Source organism: Acomys russatus, chromosome 10, assembly GCF_903995435.1.
Source record: "Acomys russatus chromosome 10, mAcoRus1.1, whole genome shotgun sequence".
Taxonomy (NCBI): Eukaryota; Metazoa; Chordata; class Mammalia; order Rodentia; family Muridae; genus Acomys; species Acomys russatus.
Window position 1 is genome coordinate 31,896,848 of NC_067146.1, and position 18,706 is coordinate 31,915,553.

The following is an 18,706-nucleotide window of genomic DNA, read 5'->3' on the forward strand; positions in this document are numbered from 1 at the left end:
CATGACATTTTAGCTTGTGTAAATATTCCTTTTCTTGTTAGTGTTTTTAATTAATTCTGGCCAGACCTGCATTCAAAAAATTTTGCCAGTGTTACCAGACACATCAGACATAAAACTTAATTTTAAAAGTGCTTTAAACAAGTTATGAAAGGCACAAACAGGTCTCATCTCCACAGGATGAAAATAAAAGGAACAATACTTATGTAGTTGGAAAGACTTCTAAATCATCAATGTACAATGTCATTAATAATTCCTGAGAGAGGTACCAATACAAGAAAAGCTTGCCCACACAGCATTAACTTTGTTACCTATAGTTAACAATGGGTGAATTTGGGAACAGAATATTTTAAAACGCATGCTTTATAGAATGCTGCTGATGCTTTCAGTAAATAAGCATTAATAGTGAAAATGGTGTTCAAGGGTCAAACATTTTGAAGAGAGATGATGGGGACTTGGTATAAGACTGATTATACAGAGAACTAAGTATATAATATAGTCAAGGCCCATGATAATCAGAAAATATGGTTTATTAGTGCACTTCTGGGTAAGTGCCATTCTTTACTTCTTGAGGAAACACTGCCAATTATAAATAATATAATCACAGAAAACTTCTCATTCAGCAATTGGAAGGCTGGTTTGTTATCATATCCACATGAGTTGAGAAACAGCACTGAACATCTTTCTAGTTTTAAGGCAGATCTAGTCAGCACTGTGGCTGACAGCGTGCGGTGCAGTTGGTGATTACAGACGGAGCCACTCCAGCGTTGGTGGTAACAGCACACACTGTCAGGGGCAGGGGACAGAGTCCTTCTAAGCTCTTCTATCTGTCACCGTTTTAAAAACACAAATTCTTCATATATATTTATTTATATTTATATATTACTGTATCAAAACATTTTTGCAGACTTCACAGCTCTTTAAATGCTTCAGTTTATAGTCATCCATATGAAAGATTTCTATACGGAATGTTCACTTCAGATGAGTTCCTCACTGGGATTTCAGGGTTCTGTCAGAAACGCAGGAGATCTTCGGTGCAATGTCGAGCATTTAACCTCAGTCCACTCAGGTTCTGCTTTCAAGGGTTACCTAATTTTACTTTCGTATCTTCGTCTTTGTTTGCTTGATTAATTTCTTTTAGTATATTCTCATGTAAGGCAGGTTGATATCTATATAAATAACCATATGGACGAAGATGATAAACGAGGTATTCTAATTCGTACATAGTTGTAGAATCAACATAGTGAAAAGAAATTGCGATATCAGAACAGCAACCAGGACCCTAAGAAACAACAGAGGCGGACACTGTTAATAAGCTGCACACTGCACACATTCACACTAGCTTTACAACCCTGAAGCACCAAAGCTTGAGGGAGAAGGCAGAGATGTCTAACTCATTAGATAGTGTAAGAAACCAACAGTTCTCTCAGTTCCCAAGCATTTAAAACCAAACTTGGAACTTCCAAGGCACTTTCAACTAAAACTGTATTTTCTTACATTATTTTTTAGTGCTTAACCATTTAAAATTCTTGACGTCTTCAAATTAAAGAGGAAGTTTTACACATAGTAAGACTTTATTTGTCTGACATTTTTAATAGATTACTAAGATATTATTCTTTAAGCATTAGAAATAAAACATAATATGTAAAAGAGAACCACAATTATTGGAAAGAAAACAAAGCAGAAAACAAATCTGTCTTTTGTACAGTCAGGTTCAAAGCTACTTTGAAAAGTTCTCAAAGGGCTGGGATACAGCACAATGGTAGAGCATGTGCCTAGCACGTGTGAGACCTTAGGTTCAATACTGAAAAAAAAACAAAACAAACAAACAAACAAAACCTTATTTTTTCATATATGTCAGTTAAGTAAAAAGATTAACTTCTTAAAAGCCCAAGTAAGACAGTACCAAATATGCTAAATATGGAGGGGAATATTTAAGATGTAGCCATCTGGAGATGGAGAGATGGCTCAGCATTAAGAGCACTTGTTTCTCTCCCAGAAGACCCAGGGTTTAGTTCCAAGCACCTACATACCTTGTGGTTCACAAAGCACCTGTATGTTGCCAAATATTTGATCCCACTGTGAACCCTAGGATTTTGAACTATAAAAACCTGTTTCTAGTTGTGGTGTGGCTCAGCCCTAACACACACCTTTAATCCAAGAGCTTTCTGAAAACAGGATTAAATAAAGTTAACCCTAGGTCCAGAGGTGGAGAGTAGGAAGGGCTTTGAATTGAAGGGTACTTAAGACAAGAAGAAGGAGCATTTAGCCTTTTAGCTTTTGCTTTTACCATGTGGAATGTGAGCTGAGTAAGAAAGGCCTTTTCCAGAAGCCAAAACCATACAATGGAAGAAAGTATCCTCAACAAATGGTGCTGGTCTAACTGGATGTCTACATGTACAAAAATACAAATAGATCCACATTTATCACCCTGCACAAAACTCAAATCCAAGTAGCTCAAAGACCTCAACATAACAGCAGAAGCACTAAATCTTTTAGAAGACAAAGTAGGAATCAGCCTTGAACTCACTGGGACAGGAGACATGTTCCTAAACAAAACATCAACAGCTATGGCTCCACGCATGGCCTGGACCTAGGCCCGCTACACATACATACCTGATGGACAGCTTCATCTTCATTTGGGTCTCTTAGTGTGGGAAGGGCGAGAGCTGTCTCTGAGAAGGACATTGTTGCTTCTCCATCTCCCCCCCCCAGGGGGTGGGGTGGCTGCCTTGACAGGCCACCAAGGAAGGGGATGTGCTCAATCCTGATGGGACTTGATGTGCTGGGGTGGATTATTTGGGGGGGGGGACGACGCCTTTTCTGAGAGGCAGGGGGTGGGGATAGGAGGAAAAGGAAGAGTAGGGCCATAAAGGGCTATGATTAGGGTATAAAGCAAATAAATAAATTTTTTAAAAAGAAAGGAAAACAAGAAAAAAAAAAAGGTTCCTCTGGGACTTGAGCTGTGTAGGAAGGTCAGCTTGGTGCTCTGACTTAGCAGCCTTTCAGCACTGAATCTAGCTCCTCTGTTTTGTTTTGTTTTTAAGATTTATTATTTATACAGTATTCTGCCTGCATGTGTGTCTGTAGGCCTGAAGAGGGCACCAGAACTCATTATAGATGGTGTGGGCCACCATGTGGTTGCCAGGAATTGAACTCAGGAACTTTGGAAGAACAACCAGTGTTCTTAACCTCTGAGCCACCTCTCCAGCCCCTGGCTCCTGAGTCTTTATTGGTAAAATTGAACTTTATTTCTTTAAACCAACACCTCTAACTTCAGTTTGGGGATCCAACACTGTCTTCTGATCTTCTCGGGCATAAGGCATATACAGGGGTAACATAGTTACGTACACAAAATAAAATAAATAAATCTAGAAAACCAAACAATAACACACAATGATCTGAAGGAGACTATAAAATTCTACCAAAGACTCTAAAAACTTTTTGGGCAAAGATATTATTTTCACTAAGCGAATGAGTTATAAACAAAGAAGGAAACAGAACAGTAGCCAAAACACTTCGAGAAAGAAAGCGGGAGAGCAATATATCCTTAACGGCTTAAGACATTTTAAAGGTAAAAGGCTCGAAACAAGATGGGCCAAATCCCAAGAGGAAAAAACCACATAGAACTAAAATCCCACACTATTCATTGTTTCACACAGATTAAAGTTAATGTAAAAAAATTCTGAAATGAGTAAATTAGATCCTGTCATTTCTAAACTATACAACACAATTCATATCGGCCTGACTGCCTTACATCCTCGTTGTGAAGCTAAACAATTTGGAAGCAGGCTAGTCATCACAGCACTCAGAAACTGGAGATCAACTAAAGGTCCAAGGCCAGCCTCTTGTCTCACAAATAATAAAGACTAAGCAAAAACAATTAAACCAAGGATTCTAAAACAACAAGACCAAAAATCTATATACCTAGTGACTATTACAGAGGAGAAAAATAACATACATTTAGAAACTCTTTGAAGATAGTAAGTCATACTACAAAGAGAAAAGTTACTGGAAGATGAATAATAGAATTATGTTTTAGAACCTTCTGCTAAAGAACGGGGCATTTTAGACAATGTATGCAATTTCAATACTTGTATTTTTGCTTTTGAATCTTCAACCTACTGGAATACATTTTATAAGGACAACAGAGGTTTGCCAAAGGGGTCACTGCTTTAGAACACCTGCAATTATCTAAAATCACATCTTTTATAAGTATGCCTATTTATTCTGTACCTTGTTATGAAGAATGTAAGAAAACTGGGACTTGACTGTATTGACTTCTATGAGGCTATATGCTAGTGGGTGGCATACAGAGGTATCAATAGATATCTACTCAATGACTGGCTGGGGCCTCTGTTCTCATCTGCTTTGTTATACTGTCAGTATATACATTTTTAAAAAGTTCTAGTTATTGGTACTAACAAAACATATACATATTAACTAGTCTTTTTTATTTTCAGGTAAACAGAAATCTGTCCTAAGTATTTGTGTATTTAAAATAGCTTCGAGACTTACCTCTATGGGAGGGTAATAGTTGTAATTCCAGTACCAAAATGTTTTTGGGAGATAACCTTTGATTAAGTGGTGTTCAGGTACAAATGGGTGGAAGGTTTCTTTCCCAGTCGTATCTCTGGAATCTCCGGCTTCCACATTTATAATTTCCATGCACTTTCCCAGTGCTAAGTCTTCAATGGAGGAACTATGTGTACATTTTTCTGTTTTAAATGCATCAACAAATCTTCTCAAGGCTTCTTTGCTTAGGACATATCCTGCTCCTCCACTCATGTAGCCTTGCTTCACATAGGGCTTAAATCTTCTCCCAAAGTAGATGGGTTGTTCTGGGTTGTACTTTGATAGAAGCCATCTCAGGTTGTCCAGTATAACATATGTGTCATCATCTGCTTTCATAAACCAATCAGCATCTTCTAAATAATGGTCATACACATACTGAAAAGCTTTAATTGTTTTCCAATACAGTTGCTCTCTGCCTTCTTTGGTTTTCAACCCCACAGTAGGGAAGTCTTGATTTTCTTCTGAACTCATAAATAACACTTTATTACAACGCTGGGCCCATGTAGCTTTGACATGTTTGGCCTTTTTTTCTAGATTTTGAGGGCTTGTCATAACCCAACAAAGAATTTTAACTTTCTGATAGAGGGTCTCAGCAATGTCCGTGTTCTCATCTATCAAACAAACAGTTTAAAAAGTTACTTTTACACAGATGTAAAATCCAAATAAATCACACCAAAGAAACGTCTCATAAATAATTTCCAAGACCGTATTTACCTATCTGTTATTAATGACTTTGAGAAACACACAACCTAACATGACATTCTAATTTCCTGTTGATTTTATCCAGGAGATCTCTGAAGCATCAATGTCATCTGGGAAATTCGTAAAAAGTGAGTTGTATAGCAGGTGCCACTCCTGGCTCAGCAATTCATTCTCAAACACCACCTCACATAGTCTCTCCTTGCTATTTAATACTACAAAGAAAGTAGCAGCACTCAGGAGGCAGAGTCAGGGAGATCTCTGTGAGTTCAAGGCCAGCCTGCTCTACAAAGAGAGTCCAGGACAGCCAGGACAAGAGAAACCCTGTCTCGGGGGGGGGGGGGGGGGGGGGGGGGGAATCAGAAACAAACAAACAAACAAATAAACAAGTAGTAGCAGAACATTCCTTAGAATGTCTCACTGCAGTGAGTGAGTTCCTAAAAGACAAAATAAAAAAACAAAAGAAAACAACCAACTAGCTGGTAAGGTCAGTTGATTATTTTTGAAGCCTATGTGTGAGTCAGCTGTTAGGAATGTCTACAAGTACACTAAGGTGTTCCTGAAGACTTTATAACATCAGTCCAAAGCACATGAGCTAATGCATGACTAAGCTTGCTTGGACAATACTAATATACCTCATTCCAAAGTGCAAACCCGACAGTTAGAAACACAACGGAGTAATGGGTAGAGGTTGGATTCCTGTAATTATCTAGATCAGTGTTTCTGTGAGCTACCAGTTTGCCAAGAAATAGGAGGCTCTTGTCAGAATATAAAGCACAATATCATCCAACAAGATTTGATGAAAACACCTAGTACACACAGGTGTGAGCTTCGGAATGAAACCTGACCCATAACCTGGTCTGAAAGCTTCTCAGCTGGGTGTGAACAATCCTCCAGCTGTCAGGCCCACAGTGTGAGCAGCACTGGCTTAGAGGAGGAGTACAATTAGGAGATGTAGATAGTGCTTTTTAGAAGTATTCTTTTCCTTCTTTGAAAGTTATATGCATTTACATAATGTACATTTACACTTACATAATGTACACTGGTCACACCTATCTACCACTATGTCCTTCCAATTCCCCCTAGACTCCCCACCCCCTTCCTCCCTCCAACTTCAGGTCCTCTTCCAGGTGGCAGTGGTGGACACCTTTAATCCCAGAACTCAGGAGGCAGAAACAGGCGATCTCTGTGTTTAAGCTCAGCCTGATCTAGAGAGTGAGTTCTAGGACAGCCAAGGCTAGACCAGCAACTGACAGAAGGATTTTTTAAGAAGAAAGAAATGCAGTGACAGAAGGATTAAGAAAAGGCATTTATGTCAAGTGTATGGGAGTTTTCCCTGCATGTATATCTATAAACCACATGGCATGCAGTGCCCATGGAGGTCAGAGGCTACTGGACTGCTCTGGCATTGGAGGTACCTGTTGTATACCATGTTATGCGTGATGGAAATCAAACCCAGGTCCTCTGGAAAATCAGCTAGTACTTTTTTTTTTTTTTTTGAGTCTTTATTGAGATGATATTTATTAGCAATTTTGATTTAATTTAATTTTGTTTTGTTTTATTTATTTATTTTTTTTTACAGCTAGTACTCTTAACCACTAAGCCATCTCCATCCAGCCTGACAGATGAATGTTTAAAGGGTCCTGTACACTGAGGGAAAAAGAAATGTGGGGACTATTAAATGAGAGGCGTGCCCTTGCGCACAGAAAGGAGAAATGAAGTGCCACTAGAAAAGATGACAGGACATGTATCTCCAGTAAAACCTCACTAAAAGAAAGGACAAGAAACGGCATGGAGAAACTTAATCATAGGCAGATATGTGCAGGCAGCTGCAAGCCTGACTTAGGGGAAACATATTTGGATTAAGAGCAAGAGGTCTTGGAAAATAGCAATATAGAATTGCTAAAATCCAGTAGCAACTAGGATACAAAAAAAAAAAAAAAAAAAGTCTTCCAGTTTCCCAGTTCCCAGCTTATACCAATAGTTGCTAGAGAAAATGAGGAAAATAATGTCTGGGAGTGGAAAAAACAGGAGTCCAATTTATACATTTTTGAGAGTGGGCTGAGTAATTTTTAGCCATTTCTCATATTTTTTGGTCCATGAAAGTAACAAGCATTTTATTTATGTGTGTGTATGTGCGCATGGGCGCGTGCATATAGTTAGATCCAGCACAGCTTTGTAGTAATTCATAATTTTGGCTCCAATTAATCAGCTGAAGACATGGAACTGTGCAACAGAGTAAGTACACAGCTAAAGAAAAGAAAAGAAAAGAAAAGAACCAACTCAATTGGAGGGAGCTTTTCCATTCTGCAATTTCAATTATTTTAGTTTATTCTGTTCTGCCAAATAAATCTGTTTTGCAGAGAAGTTTGCATTCTGTTAATAAATGTCTTCTCTCAATGTCTGGAAATGAGCTGAAGACATCAACGTTTCAAGAGTTTGTGACATCATACAGATAGAGCTAAAGGACAGAGACTTAGAGAAAGCAGTATTCCAAGGATACAAAGGAGAAGTCTGGTTTCAGTGACAGGAACTAGGAGAAAATGGAGTCATTGTACCATACACTTTCTTTTGTTACTTCTATATCTCTTTGGCCTTCAAAAAGAAAATTGATTAATCACTGATAAAAATGCAAATTAAGATTTATATGCACATCCTAATGTTTCTCTACGGTAATAGGACTAAATAAAAACCAAACAGTAAATCATAACAAAATTGACTGTAAAGATAAATTTCTTCAAGCTTATGTCTCTATGTCATAGTGTATGAACCATTTCCATCTAGAACTAATTTAAATTATTAACTTCTTAAATAAACCTTGGGGTTTTCCTCCAAGGCAAATAAATAAAAACAAATTATCTTAATATCTGATACATAGGGTTCAATTTAATACACTAGTGTAGACAGCAAGATTGATATAGCTTTCTCAACACATTCAACAGTGAAATACTTCTTACGAACACAGAGCATACCTTTATGTTGGCCGGAATCTGCATTGAAGTTCATTTGTCCTTTGAGGTGACTGTGTCCACTGTCATCTGAATGTCTTGCATGAGGGTCATTATGAAGCATACTAGGCTGGGTGTCAGCCTGTTCTCGCAACAAAATACTGAATAATTGAGAACATAAAAAAAATCCTATTGCTGATCCACAGAGGAAGGTTAAAAAATTCAGCCAAGATTTAGAGGCCATTTCCCGGGAGTGTATTTCTGTTAAGAAGAAGAAAATAAAAAGAATAATAAGTAAATAATAATTGAAAAATTGGCATCCTGTTATAGAACTAGAAAGTGATCTACATTATCAAGAAGAAAAATCCTGAGGTTTAATTTCATGGCAAGCTGGTCCCTTCTGTAAGGTCTACCTTCTCCTCACTTATGACGTTCCCTCTTTGTGTGTTGCTTTAACAGCTCTCTGTGCACAACTACAAGCAAGCAGGAAGTGGACTGTTACTGCTGGCACAGAGCCTGGGACCCTCCTCCATCAGCACCCTTCATGAACCAGGCTTCTCTGCCAGGATAATTTTCATTCTTGGCTGTCAGCTCTAGTGCCTTCATTTTGTAGCAGCCATCACTTAACTATATTCTTCGATACGGATGGAGTTAGCAAGCTCTGTGAAGAACTAGAAATAAGATGCTTCAGGCTTTGTGAGCTACATACTGTCTGTTTCATCTTGTTCTTTAAAAATGTAAAAGCCACTGGAGTTGGAGAGCCTGGACACCTGAGCCAGCTCCATCTGAGTAGTCAGAGAGCCTTTGGGAAGTGAGAGAGGACTGGAGACAACTGGCTGTCTTGAAGAAACACCATGAACATGAGATAGAACAGCATGAAGAGGAGAGAGCATCTGCGGAAACAATCTGAGCAGCATAAGAAGATGAAAACCGAAGACATACAGATAATTGAATGCATGCAGTGCCCACAGAATGGCCTGTATCACCATCCACTTCAACAGACATGTAATCCTGAGTAATTAAAACTTGGCCTATGTACCACTAACAGGTAACAATTTGTTCAACAGTTTAAAAACAAAACAAAAAGGTAAAAGCCATCCAGCCTGCGGTGGGTAGGAGATGCCTAGAGTCAGCAAAGCTTTGGGGCACAGGTTCTTAGTTTTGGAAATGTAGTCTTAAACATATCCATGCCCATCCCTGTGGCTGGTTCCAAATCAGAGCTGAGTAGCTTCAGTAGAAGTAACATGTCTAACAAAGCCTCACCTAGCCCTTAATGAAGGTCTGCGGACACCTACTCCAAAGACTGTTGGCTGCTTACCTCTCACTGTTAACATCCTGGCTCCCAAAGTGCCGGGTGCATCTATCTGTCTATCATCAGATTTAGTATGGTGCCTGGAACATAGTGGGGCTCAAAGAATACTCACTATTCCACACCAGTCACTCTCTTTTTAACAGTTGGCTAATAATCAACTACGCTGAAGTTACAAATCCCTATGAGAGCCAATTTAAGTATATAATCTCTCATTATCTAAGAAGTTTTAATGCTAAGCACCTGCCATATGCTAGGTCATATGTCTTTCCACACATAATTTCAGTTTCCATTCTCACAATGTCCATTTTACAGATAAGAAAACAGAAAAAGTCAAGCTGGGGAAATAGTTCAACATTTAATTAAGAGCCTATGCTGCAAGCACCTCTAATTATAACTCTGAGGGATCTGATGTCCTTTCCTGGCCTTCATGCATGCATACACATACATACATAAGGTAAATCTTTACGAGTCAACAGGTAACACAGAATTTTTTCTTGACACTATTTCTAATGCAATAAAGCATAACTGTATTAGGCAGTATAAGTCATCTAATGATAAAATAGAAAGGTATTTGCATATAACAGTTTATACCTTCCCATGTTATGTAAATGGCTAGCACAATTACACAGCAGAGATCTGCATCCAGATCTACCTGCTTAAGGAAAGTCAATGTTTTATCCATTACATTTCTTATTTTTCAAACAATCACCACTAACAGAAAGGACAACATGCATATGGGGAGATGAACTTAAAAGTCAGTGTTCTGTTAAACCAAAATGCAAAAGCCAAGAATCACCACTATTACAACCACAAAGCTGAAAGCTTCACCCCTGCATGACAGAATGCCTCACTAGGTTCACCTCCATTAGTCTTCAATGCAAATGAGAAAAGTGAACAAAGTCTAACAGACTGTTCTGATACTGGTAAAATAGCGAGACCATGACAGCAGGTGAGCCAGGTAGTGGGCACACCTCTACTCTGGACAGCTAAGGCTGTTCTTTGCTCCTGCTGGGGGAACTGGTTCCAGGAATACCCAAATACAGATGGTTATATCCTTTATAGAAAACAGAGCTACGGTACAAGTCCTCCTATATACTTTCAGTCTACTTAAAGGACACATAATATTGAATACAGTATAAATGATGTATTCTTATAGCTTTTATGGATATGGAATGCAGATACAGAAGGCTGACTATACTGACTTAGAAGGTAAACAACCGAGGCAGCAATAAAGCTAAGCAAAACTCAAGGTAAACATCTTTCTAGGAGAAATACAGAAATACTTGTTGGTGTTCTACAATTTGTTTCCCATTTAAGAATATTTTGGGATACTACCTGATGCCTGGCACCCACACTTACTGTTCTCAGAGCATAATCAGTTAGCCTATGAAGGCTCCTCCCCGTTGTTCCCCCTTCCATGTCAAGGAATCTTGCCTTTATGAAGACTTGTGAACTCCTATTTTCTTTCCCATTCCTGAAATAAAGCAGTCATCTCATGAAGGTGGAATGCATCCCCAAAGCTCAGTCGGACTTCTGATAAAAGCATGTCCACCTTCTCAGATTTTTCTGTGATACCGCAGTGGACGAGACTGGAGGAAGACACCATTCAACCATGTTGTCCTTTACAGAAGCTTGCTGGGTAGGAGGGAGTTGTCTATTTCAAGAGCATTCTAAGCCCCCACTTGAGAATTACATGAGGAACATTTTAACTACAGGTCTCTAGGCTTGTCAACTATGACCACAGATACAAAAAAGAACTAAGAAAATTAAAATTAATCTTGATTTTAAAGAAAGTCCTCTGTTTTATTGGTTGTGAAGAAAAATTTCAACCGATAAAGACTTGTTTAAAGAAGGAAAAACAAAACAAAACAAAACAATCCAAAGCTCCCTACTCAGAAATAATCACCATTAACATTTGGTAAGAATGGTTACAGATCTAAACAATGAATAGAAGGAGATAAGAGAAGAGGTAACTATAGCTAACATGTCAGAAATACATAATTTCATATGAAGGAAAGGCAAAATGGCTGAGTAAAGGTACTTCCTGCCAAGCCTACCAACTGCTGATTAATTCCTGAGACCTGCACAGTGGAAAAAGAGAACTGACTCATGCAAACTGTCCTCTGACCTCCACGTACATGCCATGACACACATGTATGTGTGAACATACACACATACAAGTGCGAAAGGTAGTAAGAACTTTATATGGATAAACTGAGGGTTATTATTTACATTTTTCAGATAAATGCAGGCAGATCTATAACATTGTCTGTCACACTAACAAACTGACTCTTAACCTAAACTTTGTTATAGTTTTAAAGAACAGAAATTATACTGGTCATGCAATTTCAAAAATTTAAATTCTATTTTTTGAATTTATAAGAAAAAAAGAAATGAAATAATCTTAAAAAGTTAAATATTTAGGAGGATCTTTCTCTACATGATCCTATTTGAAGATACAGAAAATTACGAAAAATATAGTTTTGGTAGAGTATTAGAATTATAGGCAGCAAGTTTTTGCTGTGAGAAACTTTATTAGTTTTATTTGCTGAATGTTTGTTTTGAATTCTGTTTCATTGTTCCATCTTGGATCTACATGAAATTGGACTGCACGTTCATCAATAGTCATTTTTATCAGAGCTCTTCATTCCTGTCACATTTTGTCAGCTGGAAGTCAGTAACAAGTTGTGTCAGTGCTAACTGGAGCTACAACTGGAATTCCTGCAGGCTCAAGAGTGTCTGCAATTACTTTCATAGAGAAAGTACAACCTGATGCAGTTTACTTTTTCCTCCAAATTTTGTAGCTATTACGCCACTGTCTTCTTACATGGGTACTATACAAACTTTTATCCCTTAAAGAAGTTTATTATTTTGCTCCCAAGTGTGCCTTGTATTATTGCTTTGCAGACATTGTAGTCCTGATAAACTGAACGCTGGGGCAGTCCTGCACTGAACAGTAAGTCTATTTCCAACAGCACCTGCTCACCTGCATCACTGTCACAGTTTAGTAATGTCCTCAACTCTGGGGCACCAAAACTGCAGCAGTGCTAAAAACCAAACTTAGGGCCTCACGCATGCCAGGAGAGCTCTTTCACTTCTTATTTTGAGGCAGTCTCACTAAGAAGTCCAGGCTGGCTTGGACTCAATCATCTGTGTCCTGAACATGTAATCCAGTTGTCTCGGCACCCCAAACAGCTAGGGTGACAGCCTGCCTCACTGTTAGTACACATTGTGGTGATCTATAATCAGTGACCTTTGCTGTCAGTGTTAGAGCGGTGTGGGGACACAATGAAACACACCTGCATGACATGTGAGCCCATACAGGCTCTATGTGCTCTGATTGATTTACTAACTGTTCTTCTCTATTTCACCTCTTTCCTAGGATACAAAAATACTGAATTAGGTCAAAAAAATAATCTTACAATAGATCCTAAGTGTTCAAGTGAAACAAACACTCCAGACACGTCCAGTTTAAATTAAAAGCTGGAACCAAATATACTTAGTAAGAAAGGCATGCCAAGCTAGGTTTTTTATGCCAACTAGCTAAGCAGTAAAACCAAAGGAGGAGTTCTGGAAGGAAACTGACAGTGCTACTGCTGTGTACACATGAACAACAAAAGGATTTAACAGCCTTATTTGCTGGTATGAACTATGTTGTTGGACTGAGTGGAGGATTCACTATGCTATTCTGTAAGCCAAAGCCTAAACCCAGAGCAATGCCCTAACTTAAATCTATAAGGGCCAGAGGTGAAAAAGGGACAGAAGGAAAATATGAAGCTAGCAGAGGTTGGTTCATAAGGTCTAGGGACAGAGAAGTATTAAAGGAAGCAGGAAATGCTGATGTAGAAACTGCAGCAAGTCATCCAGATGATCCAGCTACCGGCAATGCCAAGGGTGGCTACATTATATAGCATTTTCAGTGGAGAGGAAACAGCCTTACAGTAGAAAAAGATGTCATGTAGACTTTCAGAGACAGAAAGGAGAAAGGAATCCTCGCTTCATCGCTTCTCAGAATAGGCCTGAGTTTCTTGTTAGGGGTGAATGCAGCTGATGACCTAAGTTAAGCTAGTGGTATTTATCAGCCCCTGAATTCTCATTAGAATTATACCAAATATACTCTCCCTGTGCTGTGTAACTGAGGTAACCATCGTGGGTGACAGCACTTCCTTCCACATGTCTGAGACCTGCTTCTCAGGGAAAAGGCTTCTTTTCAAAACCCAGGACCTGATGGAGATGCTTAACAAGTTTAGTGCTGCTGTCACACCTGCTAACACAACGTCCACTCTGAAGCCTGTGGATCAATGAGGAGCTTCCCATCTTACTTAAGAAATAATTGTTAAAAAGAATATATCTGCTTTAGACAGTGCTTTAGGCCAGACCTGATGGATCTGGCCAAAAGAAACTGAAAGCCCCCTGGAAAGGATCAGGGAGTCAACACTCTCAACGCAAACACGAACATCTGTGATTGTGGCAGGTGTCGTCCAAGCCGATTTGAACACTCTTAGGGTAGGAATAGCAAGAAGTATGGACAGGAGTTGCTGAAATTTTGTGTTAGAACTGGAAATGGAGTCCAAATATGCGACCAAGTGACTAGAATCTCGGCCTCAAACTTGAATGGCTGAGAAGAAACTCTTACCGAAGGACAAAGAGTAAGTTCTAGAGATGGAAATCGATCCTGATGATGGCAGTGAGCACTGGTCAAATGACAGCACAGGACTCGGACTATTCATAAGTATGGCTGAGTGCATGGCAGCTTTGAGAGGTCTCAGTACAATTGTGGGGAAATCCAACAAGCACCAATTACTACAGCTTCCATGTGACAAAATAGTCTTTCAGAAAAGAAAGTGTCAACTGATGAGGCAATCTTCATTGTCATTTTGCTTTTAGAAATAGTTACACTACCCCTTCCCTAACCTTTAGCACCTCCTGCCATCTTTAAGCAGTGAAGAGGAGTCTTCCTTCCACTAAGATACAAGACTCTGAGGGCTCAGGAGACTGTTTCCTAGCAATAAAGTGATTAATTTTTAATCACAGCATATACTTTTAAAAGAATGTTACTGCACAATTATACTACTATATAAATGTACCATACCCTGGGGAACCAAAAAAAATTTTACTCATTTTCTGTTGCAAAGTTTTGGAATGGAACTAACAATATCTCTGAGGTATGCTTATCAATGTGTCTCTAAGCTATCTGAGTTTTTTATATCAGCAGAGCACTAACACTCTCTCACCAAGACTTCAGTGCCTAATTTTACAGTGAGAGCAAGTTCTTACCTGACTCTCAGGTGTTCAGAATTCCTCTGGAGTCCATAACAAATCCCCTGAGACACTATTGTCTTTTGTCCCTTCAAGTACTTTATATGCTATGTCTTGCAAGGTTCACCTTAGTACATGAAATTTTGCTCTAGATTACTACATTCGTGTGCTACACTCACATATCTACAATATGCCTCCCCCTCTTCATACGACATTAAGGTGATTATACAGCTTAATTTTTCTTACATACTTCCCTTTTAAAATTGAGATACCTCTTATACAGTGATAACTTACAAAGGCTTGTAACTATACTACATGAGAGGTGTTGTGTTAAAAATTGTTTTCTATGATCTTCATAGCAATGTATCTCTGTATTAATATATCAGGTCATGTTAAGATTTGAATGCGAAATGTGCCCTCATTGGCTCATATGTTGAGCATCTGTGGTGTTCAACAGTGTTTGAACAGGTGGTGGTGCTGCTTTGGGAGTTGTGCAACCATCTGGATACGTGGCTTTCCTGGCAGACATAGTTGTATAGCTTACCTAGTTGTACATGTGAGCAGCCAGATCTCGCTGCTTTCTAACCCGCAAAGATGTGGTAGCAAGCTCCCTCTGCCGTGGGTGCTAAGCAAGCTGCCATGCCTTCCCCTACATGAAACTGAGCTCATCTAACCCTTCCTCCCACCACACAGATTGTATTATAGTTTGAAACCTGACATCTAATTCATTTATTGAGTTTTAGTGTGTTGAGGTCAATCTCACCTATCACGTCCTCTCTATTTCCCTTCTGAAAATACTTTATTACAATGCCATTATTTGTTTTTAAAGTACTGTCCAACCTCCAAAACATTATAAACAGCAAAGAGAATGGAGAACACACATTATCTTAAGTTATGCCTCCGAGAAGAAAACCCTACGATGAGGCACTTGAGAGAAATTAGTTTATTGAAAAGAAAGGAAAATTAAAACAAAACAACAACAACAAAAAACTTTATCTTACTGAGGTGTCTTAAGTGCTTTTTTTGTTTGTTTGGTTTGGTTTGGTTTTTGGTTTTTCGAGACAAGGTTTCTCTGAGTAGCCTTGGCTGTCCTAGACTTGCTTTGTAGTCCAGGCTGGCCTTGAACTCAGTGATTTGCCTGTCTCTGCCTCCCAAGTGCTGGGATTAAAGGTGTGTGCTGCCACACCCAGCTGCCTGAGGTGTCTCAAAATGTTAGGTCAAGAAGATATGAAAGACCAAGTTTTAATCACATTTACGCTTCAAATAAACTTTAAGAAAACAAAAAACAAAAACAAAAAACCACCAAACTATTTTTCCCAAATAAACTTTGGGCATTCTCCAGTGTGCTCCATTCTGTAGTTTAAATGGAGACCTAAAGTTTCATCCAAGTGAAGATGACAGTAGATACACCAGGCTCATCTCATATCTAACTCTCTTTCTTAAGACTTCCTTCAGTTTGTTTGTTTGAACAAGTTCACCAATGGGGCAGGCTGATGAGGATGAATCTTGATATTCCTATCTGCCCTGCCAAGTGCTGAGATCATAGGCACACAGCAGCCCTAAACCTATTGTCTTTGGTTTTCATCTCTCCTCACCTGTCCCTCAAAGAGAGCTGTATTGTTTATTTTCTTTAAATTAGTTGATCCCTTGCCTCTCTGACAGCGTAACACTTTTCACAAGCAACTGATGAACTCCTCTACCTATGCAGGATTATTTCTATGACCAATGAGCACATTTCAGTCTGTGTCACCTCAGTTGCTATTATAACCAAAACAACAACAAAAAACCCTTTCTTGTTGGGCAGTGGAGGCACACACCATTAATCCCAGCACTCAGGAAGCAGAGACAGGTAGATCGCTGTGAGTTCAAGGCCAGCCTGGTCTATAAAGCAAGTCTAGGATAGCCATGGCTACACAGAGAAACCCTGTCTCGGGGAAAACAAAAGAAAAACAAAAAAACCAACCAACCAACCAAACAAACAAACAAACAAAAAAAAAAAAAAAAAACCACACACAGGAAACCTCTTTCTTAACAACCCAAAACACTCTCTTTCTTAACCACTTTATACCCCAGATTTTCTTAAGAGTCAACCAAAGATATTCTCTGGAAAATTTTTTAAGGAAGTAAGCTAAAGGTCACATGGAGGGCCATTTAACTCAGCACTTGATCACTGCTTGAAATCAGCTACACAAAGACAATGGTCTAGTAACTTCTACAGCATGTACTGTGGTACTGCAGCTTCAACACAGTGAGGGCAGCCACATCCCACATACAATAGGAGGAACTAGATGCTGGGACTGAGCACTGGGAGCTTAAGAAAATAATTTAAGAAAAAGTAAGACCTTAGCAGGCCTTTGGATGGAGCCCTGGCTTCCTCTGCTACCAGGGTTCTGGAGTAGCAAAAGGAAAAAACTAACTAGTTTGGATTTGTACTCTGGAAGTCCCATAGCGTTGAACAATGACGCACTCCCATTAGGTCGTCTTACAACTGAGGCTCATTGGTGATTTGGTCCAAAACATGTCCAGAGATTACAATCAATTTCCAGCACCACGGTAAGGTTATGAAGTTGGCTAAGAATAAGCTGACATTTTAGGGAAAGCTCTATGTAACTAATGAACCTAATAGTCACCCAAGTCCACAGATCCCATTAAGAGCACCCCTCCATGAGCTCTGCATCAGCTCCTGCCTCCAGGTTCCTGCCCTGTTCAAGCTCCTGCTGAAGCCTTCCCCCAGGAACTGTGATGTAAAAGAGGGATGGAAATAACCCTTTCCTTCCCAAACTGCTTTTGCTCAAGCTTCATCACAGCAGTAGGAATCCTAAGACAGATGCTCAGCTGATGATGGAGTTAGAGTCCAAACCCACTGTGAGTTGAACCAAGTAAGAAGATTGATTTAATACCCTGGAAAACACATACAAAGTTGAAAAACCCACCTTGAACCATTTAAAATCCTGATGCAGTGATGGCTCAGTAGGTAAAAGTGCTGTTGTACAAGGCAGCCTACCAAAGGACTCAGAATGGAAGGAAGAACTGACTCCTGAAAACTGTCCTCTGGACTCCACACATGTACGGCAATAAGGACAGCCCCACACTCAAACATCACACAGTACCAGTTTCCTTAAATTTCTGTATTATCTTTAAACACAATCCTGATGCACACTGACTCCCCATGGGGCTAAATTCTCATAAGCCAATCATAAAGCAAAACGTTAGAGGCCTCTTCAGTCTCCACGCCCCCTGCGACTAGGAGTCTCAGTTAGTCTTCCTCATATCCTCCCAGAAGCCTACCCTGTCTTAGGTCCCCAGCCTGTCACAGAGATGCCCCCGCCCACAGCTTCTCTTTTCTCTGCAGGCCCTTATGATCTCCTGCGCCCACTCTCCCCAGGCCTGATCCCACCCTTCATTTTTCTCTGTGCTCCCTCTGCTACCTTGTTCCCTCTCTTCAACCACTACGACTGTCAGTGCTACTTCCCTTTCTGAGGGAGAGTTAAGCATCCTCCCTTGGGCTCTTCCTTGTTACTTTAGCTTCTTTGGGTCCGTGCATTGCAGTATCTTTATTCTGTACTATATGGCTAAAATCCACTTATAAGTGAGCACATACCATGTGTGTCTTTCTGTGTTACCCCACACAGGACGATCATTTCTAGTTCCATCCATTTGCCTGCAAATTTCATGATTTTTTTTTTTTTATGTTTTTTGTTTTTAATAGCTGAGTAGTATTCCCTACACAAAAGTAGCTGAAGGGCAGCCAGGGTGGGGGTTGGGCTGGCTCTCTCTAACATGGACTCTGTTGCTTGCTTTTTGATCACTTCCCCCAGCAGGACTGCCTTGCCAGGCCACAGGGTAAGAGGACACACTCACTCAGTCTTGATGCATCTTGATGAGCTGGGGTGGGTGTGTAAGGGGGCTCCCCTTG

The 18,706-nt window shown here is 39.6% G+C and overlaps 1 protein-coding gene across 2 annotated transcripts in view; it reads right to left on the reverse strand.

The window, feature by feature from the left end:
* Positions 1-557: 557 nt before the first annotated feature.
* The window catches only part of C1galt1 (core 1 synthase, glycoprotein-N-acetylgalactosamine 3-beta-galactosyltransferase 1), a 32,412-nt gene continuing 14,263 nt past the window's right edge, over positions 558-18,706 (reverse strand). For both annotated transcript variants that reach the window (XM_051151942.1, XM_051151943.1), the window contains exons 2-4: positions 8,244-8,480; positions 4,516-5,183; positions 558-1,279 (exon numbers count right to left, since the gene is read on the reverse strand). In XM_051151942.1, coding sequence (XP_051007899.1) covers positions 1,076-1,279; positions 4,516-5,183; positions 8,244-8,480 — 1,109 coding nt within the window. In that variant the 3' untranslated portion in view covers positions 558-1,075. The remainder of the gene's footprint in view (positions 1,280-4,515; positions 5,184-8,243; positions 8,481-18,706) is intronic.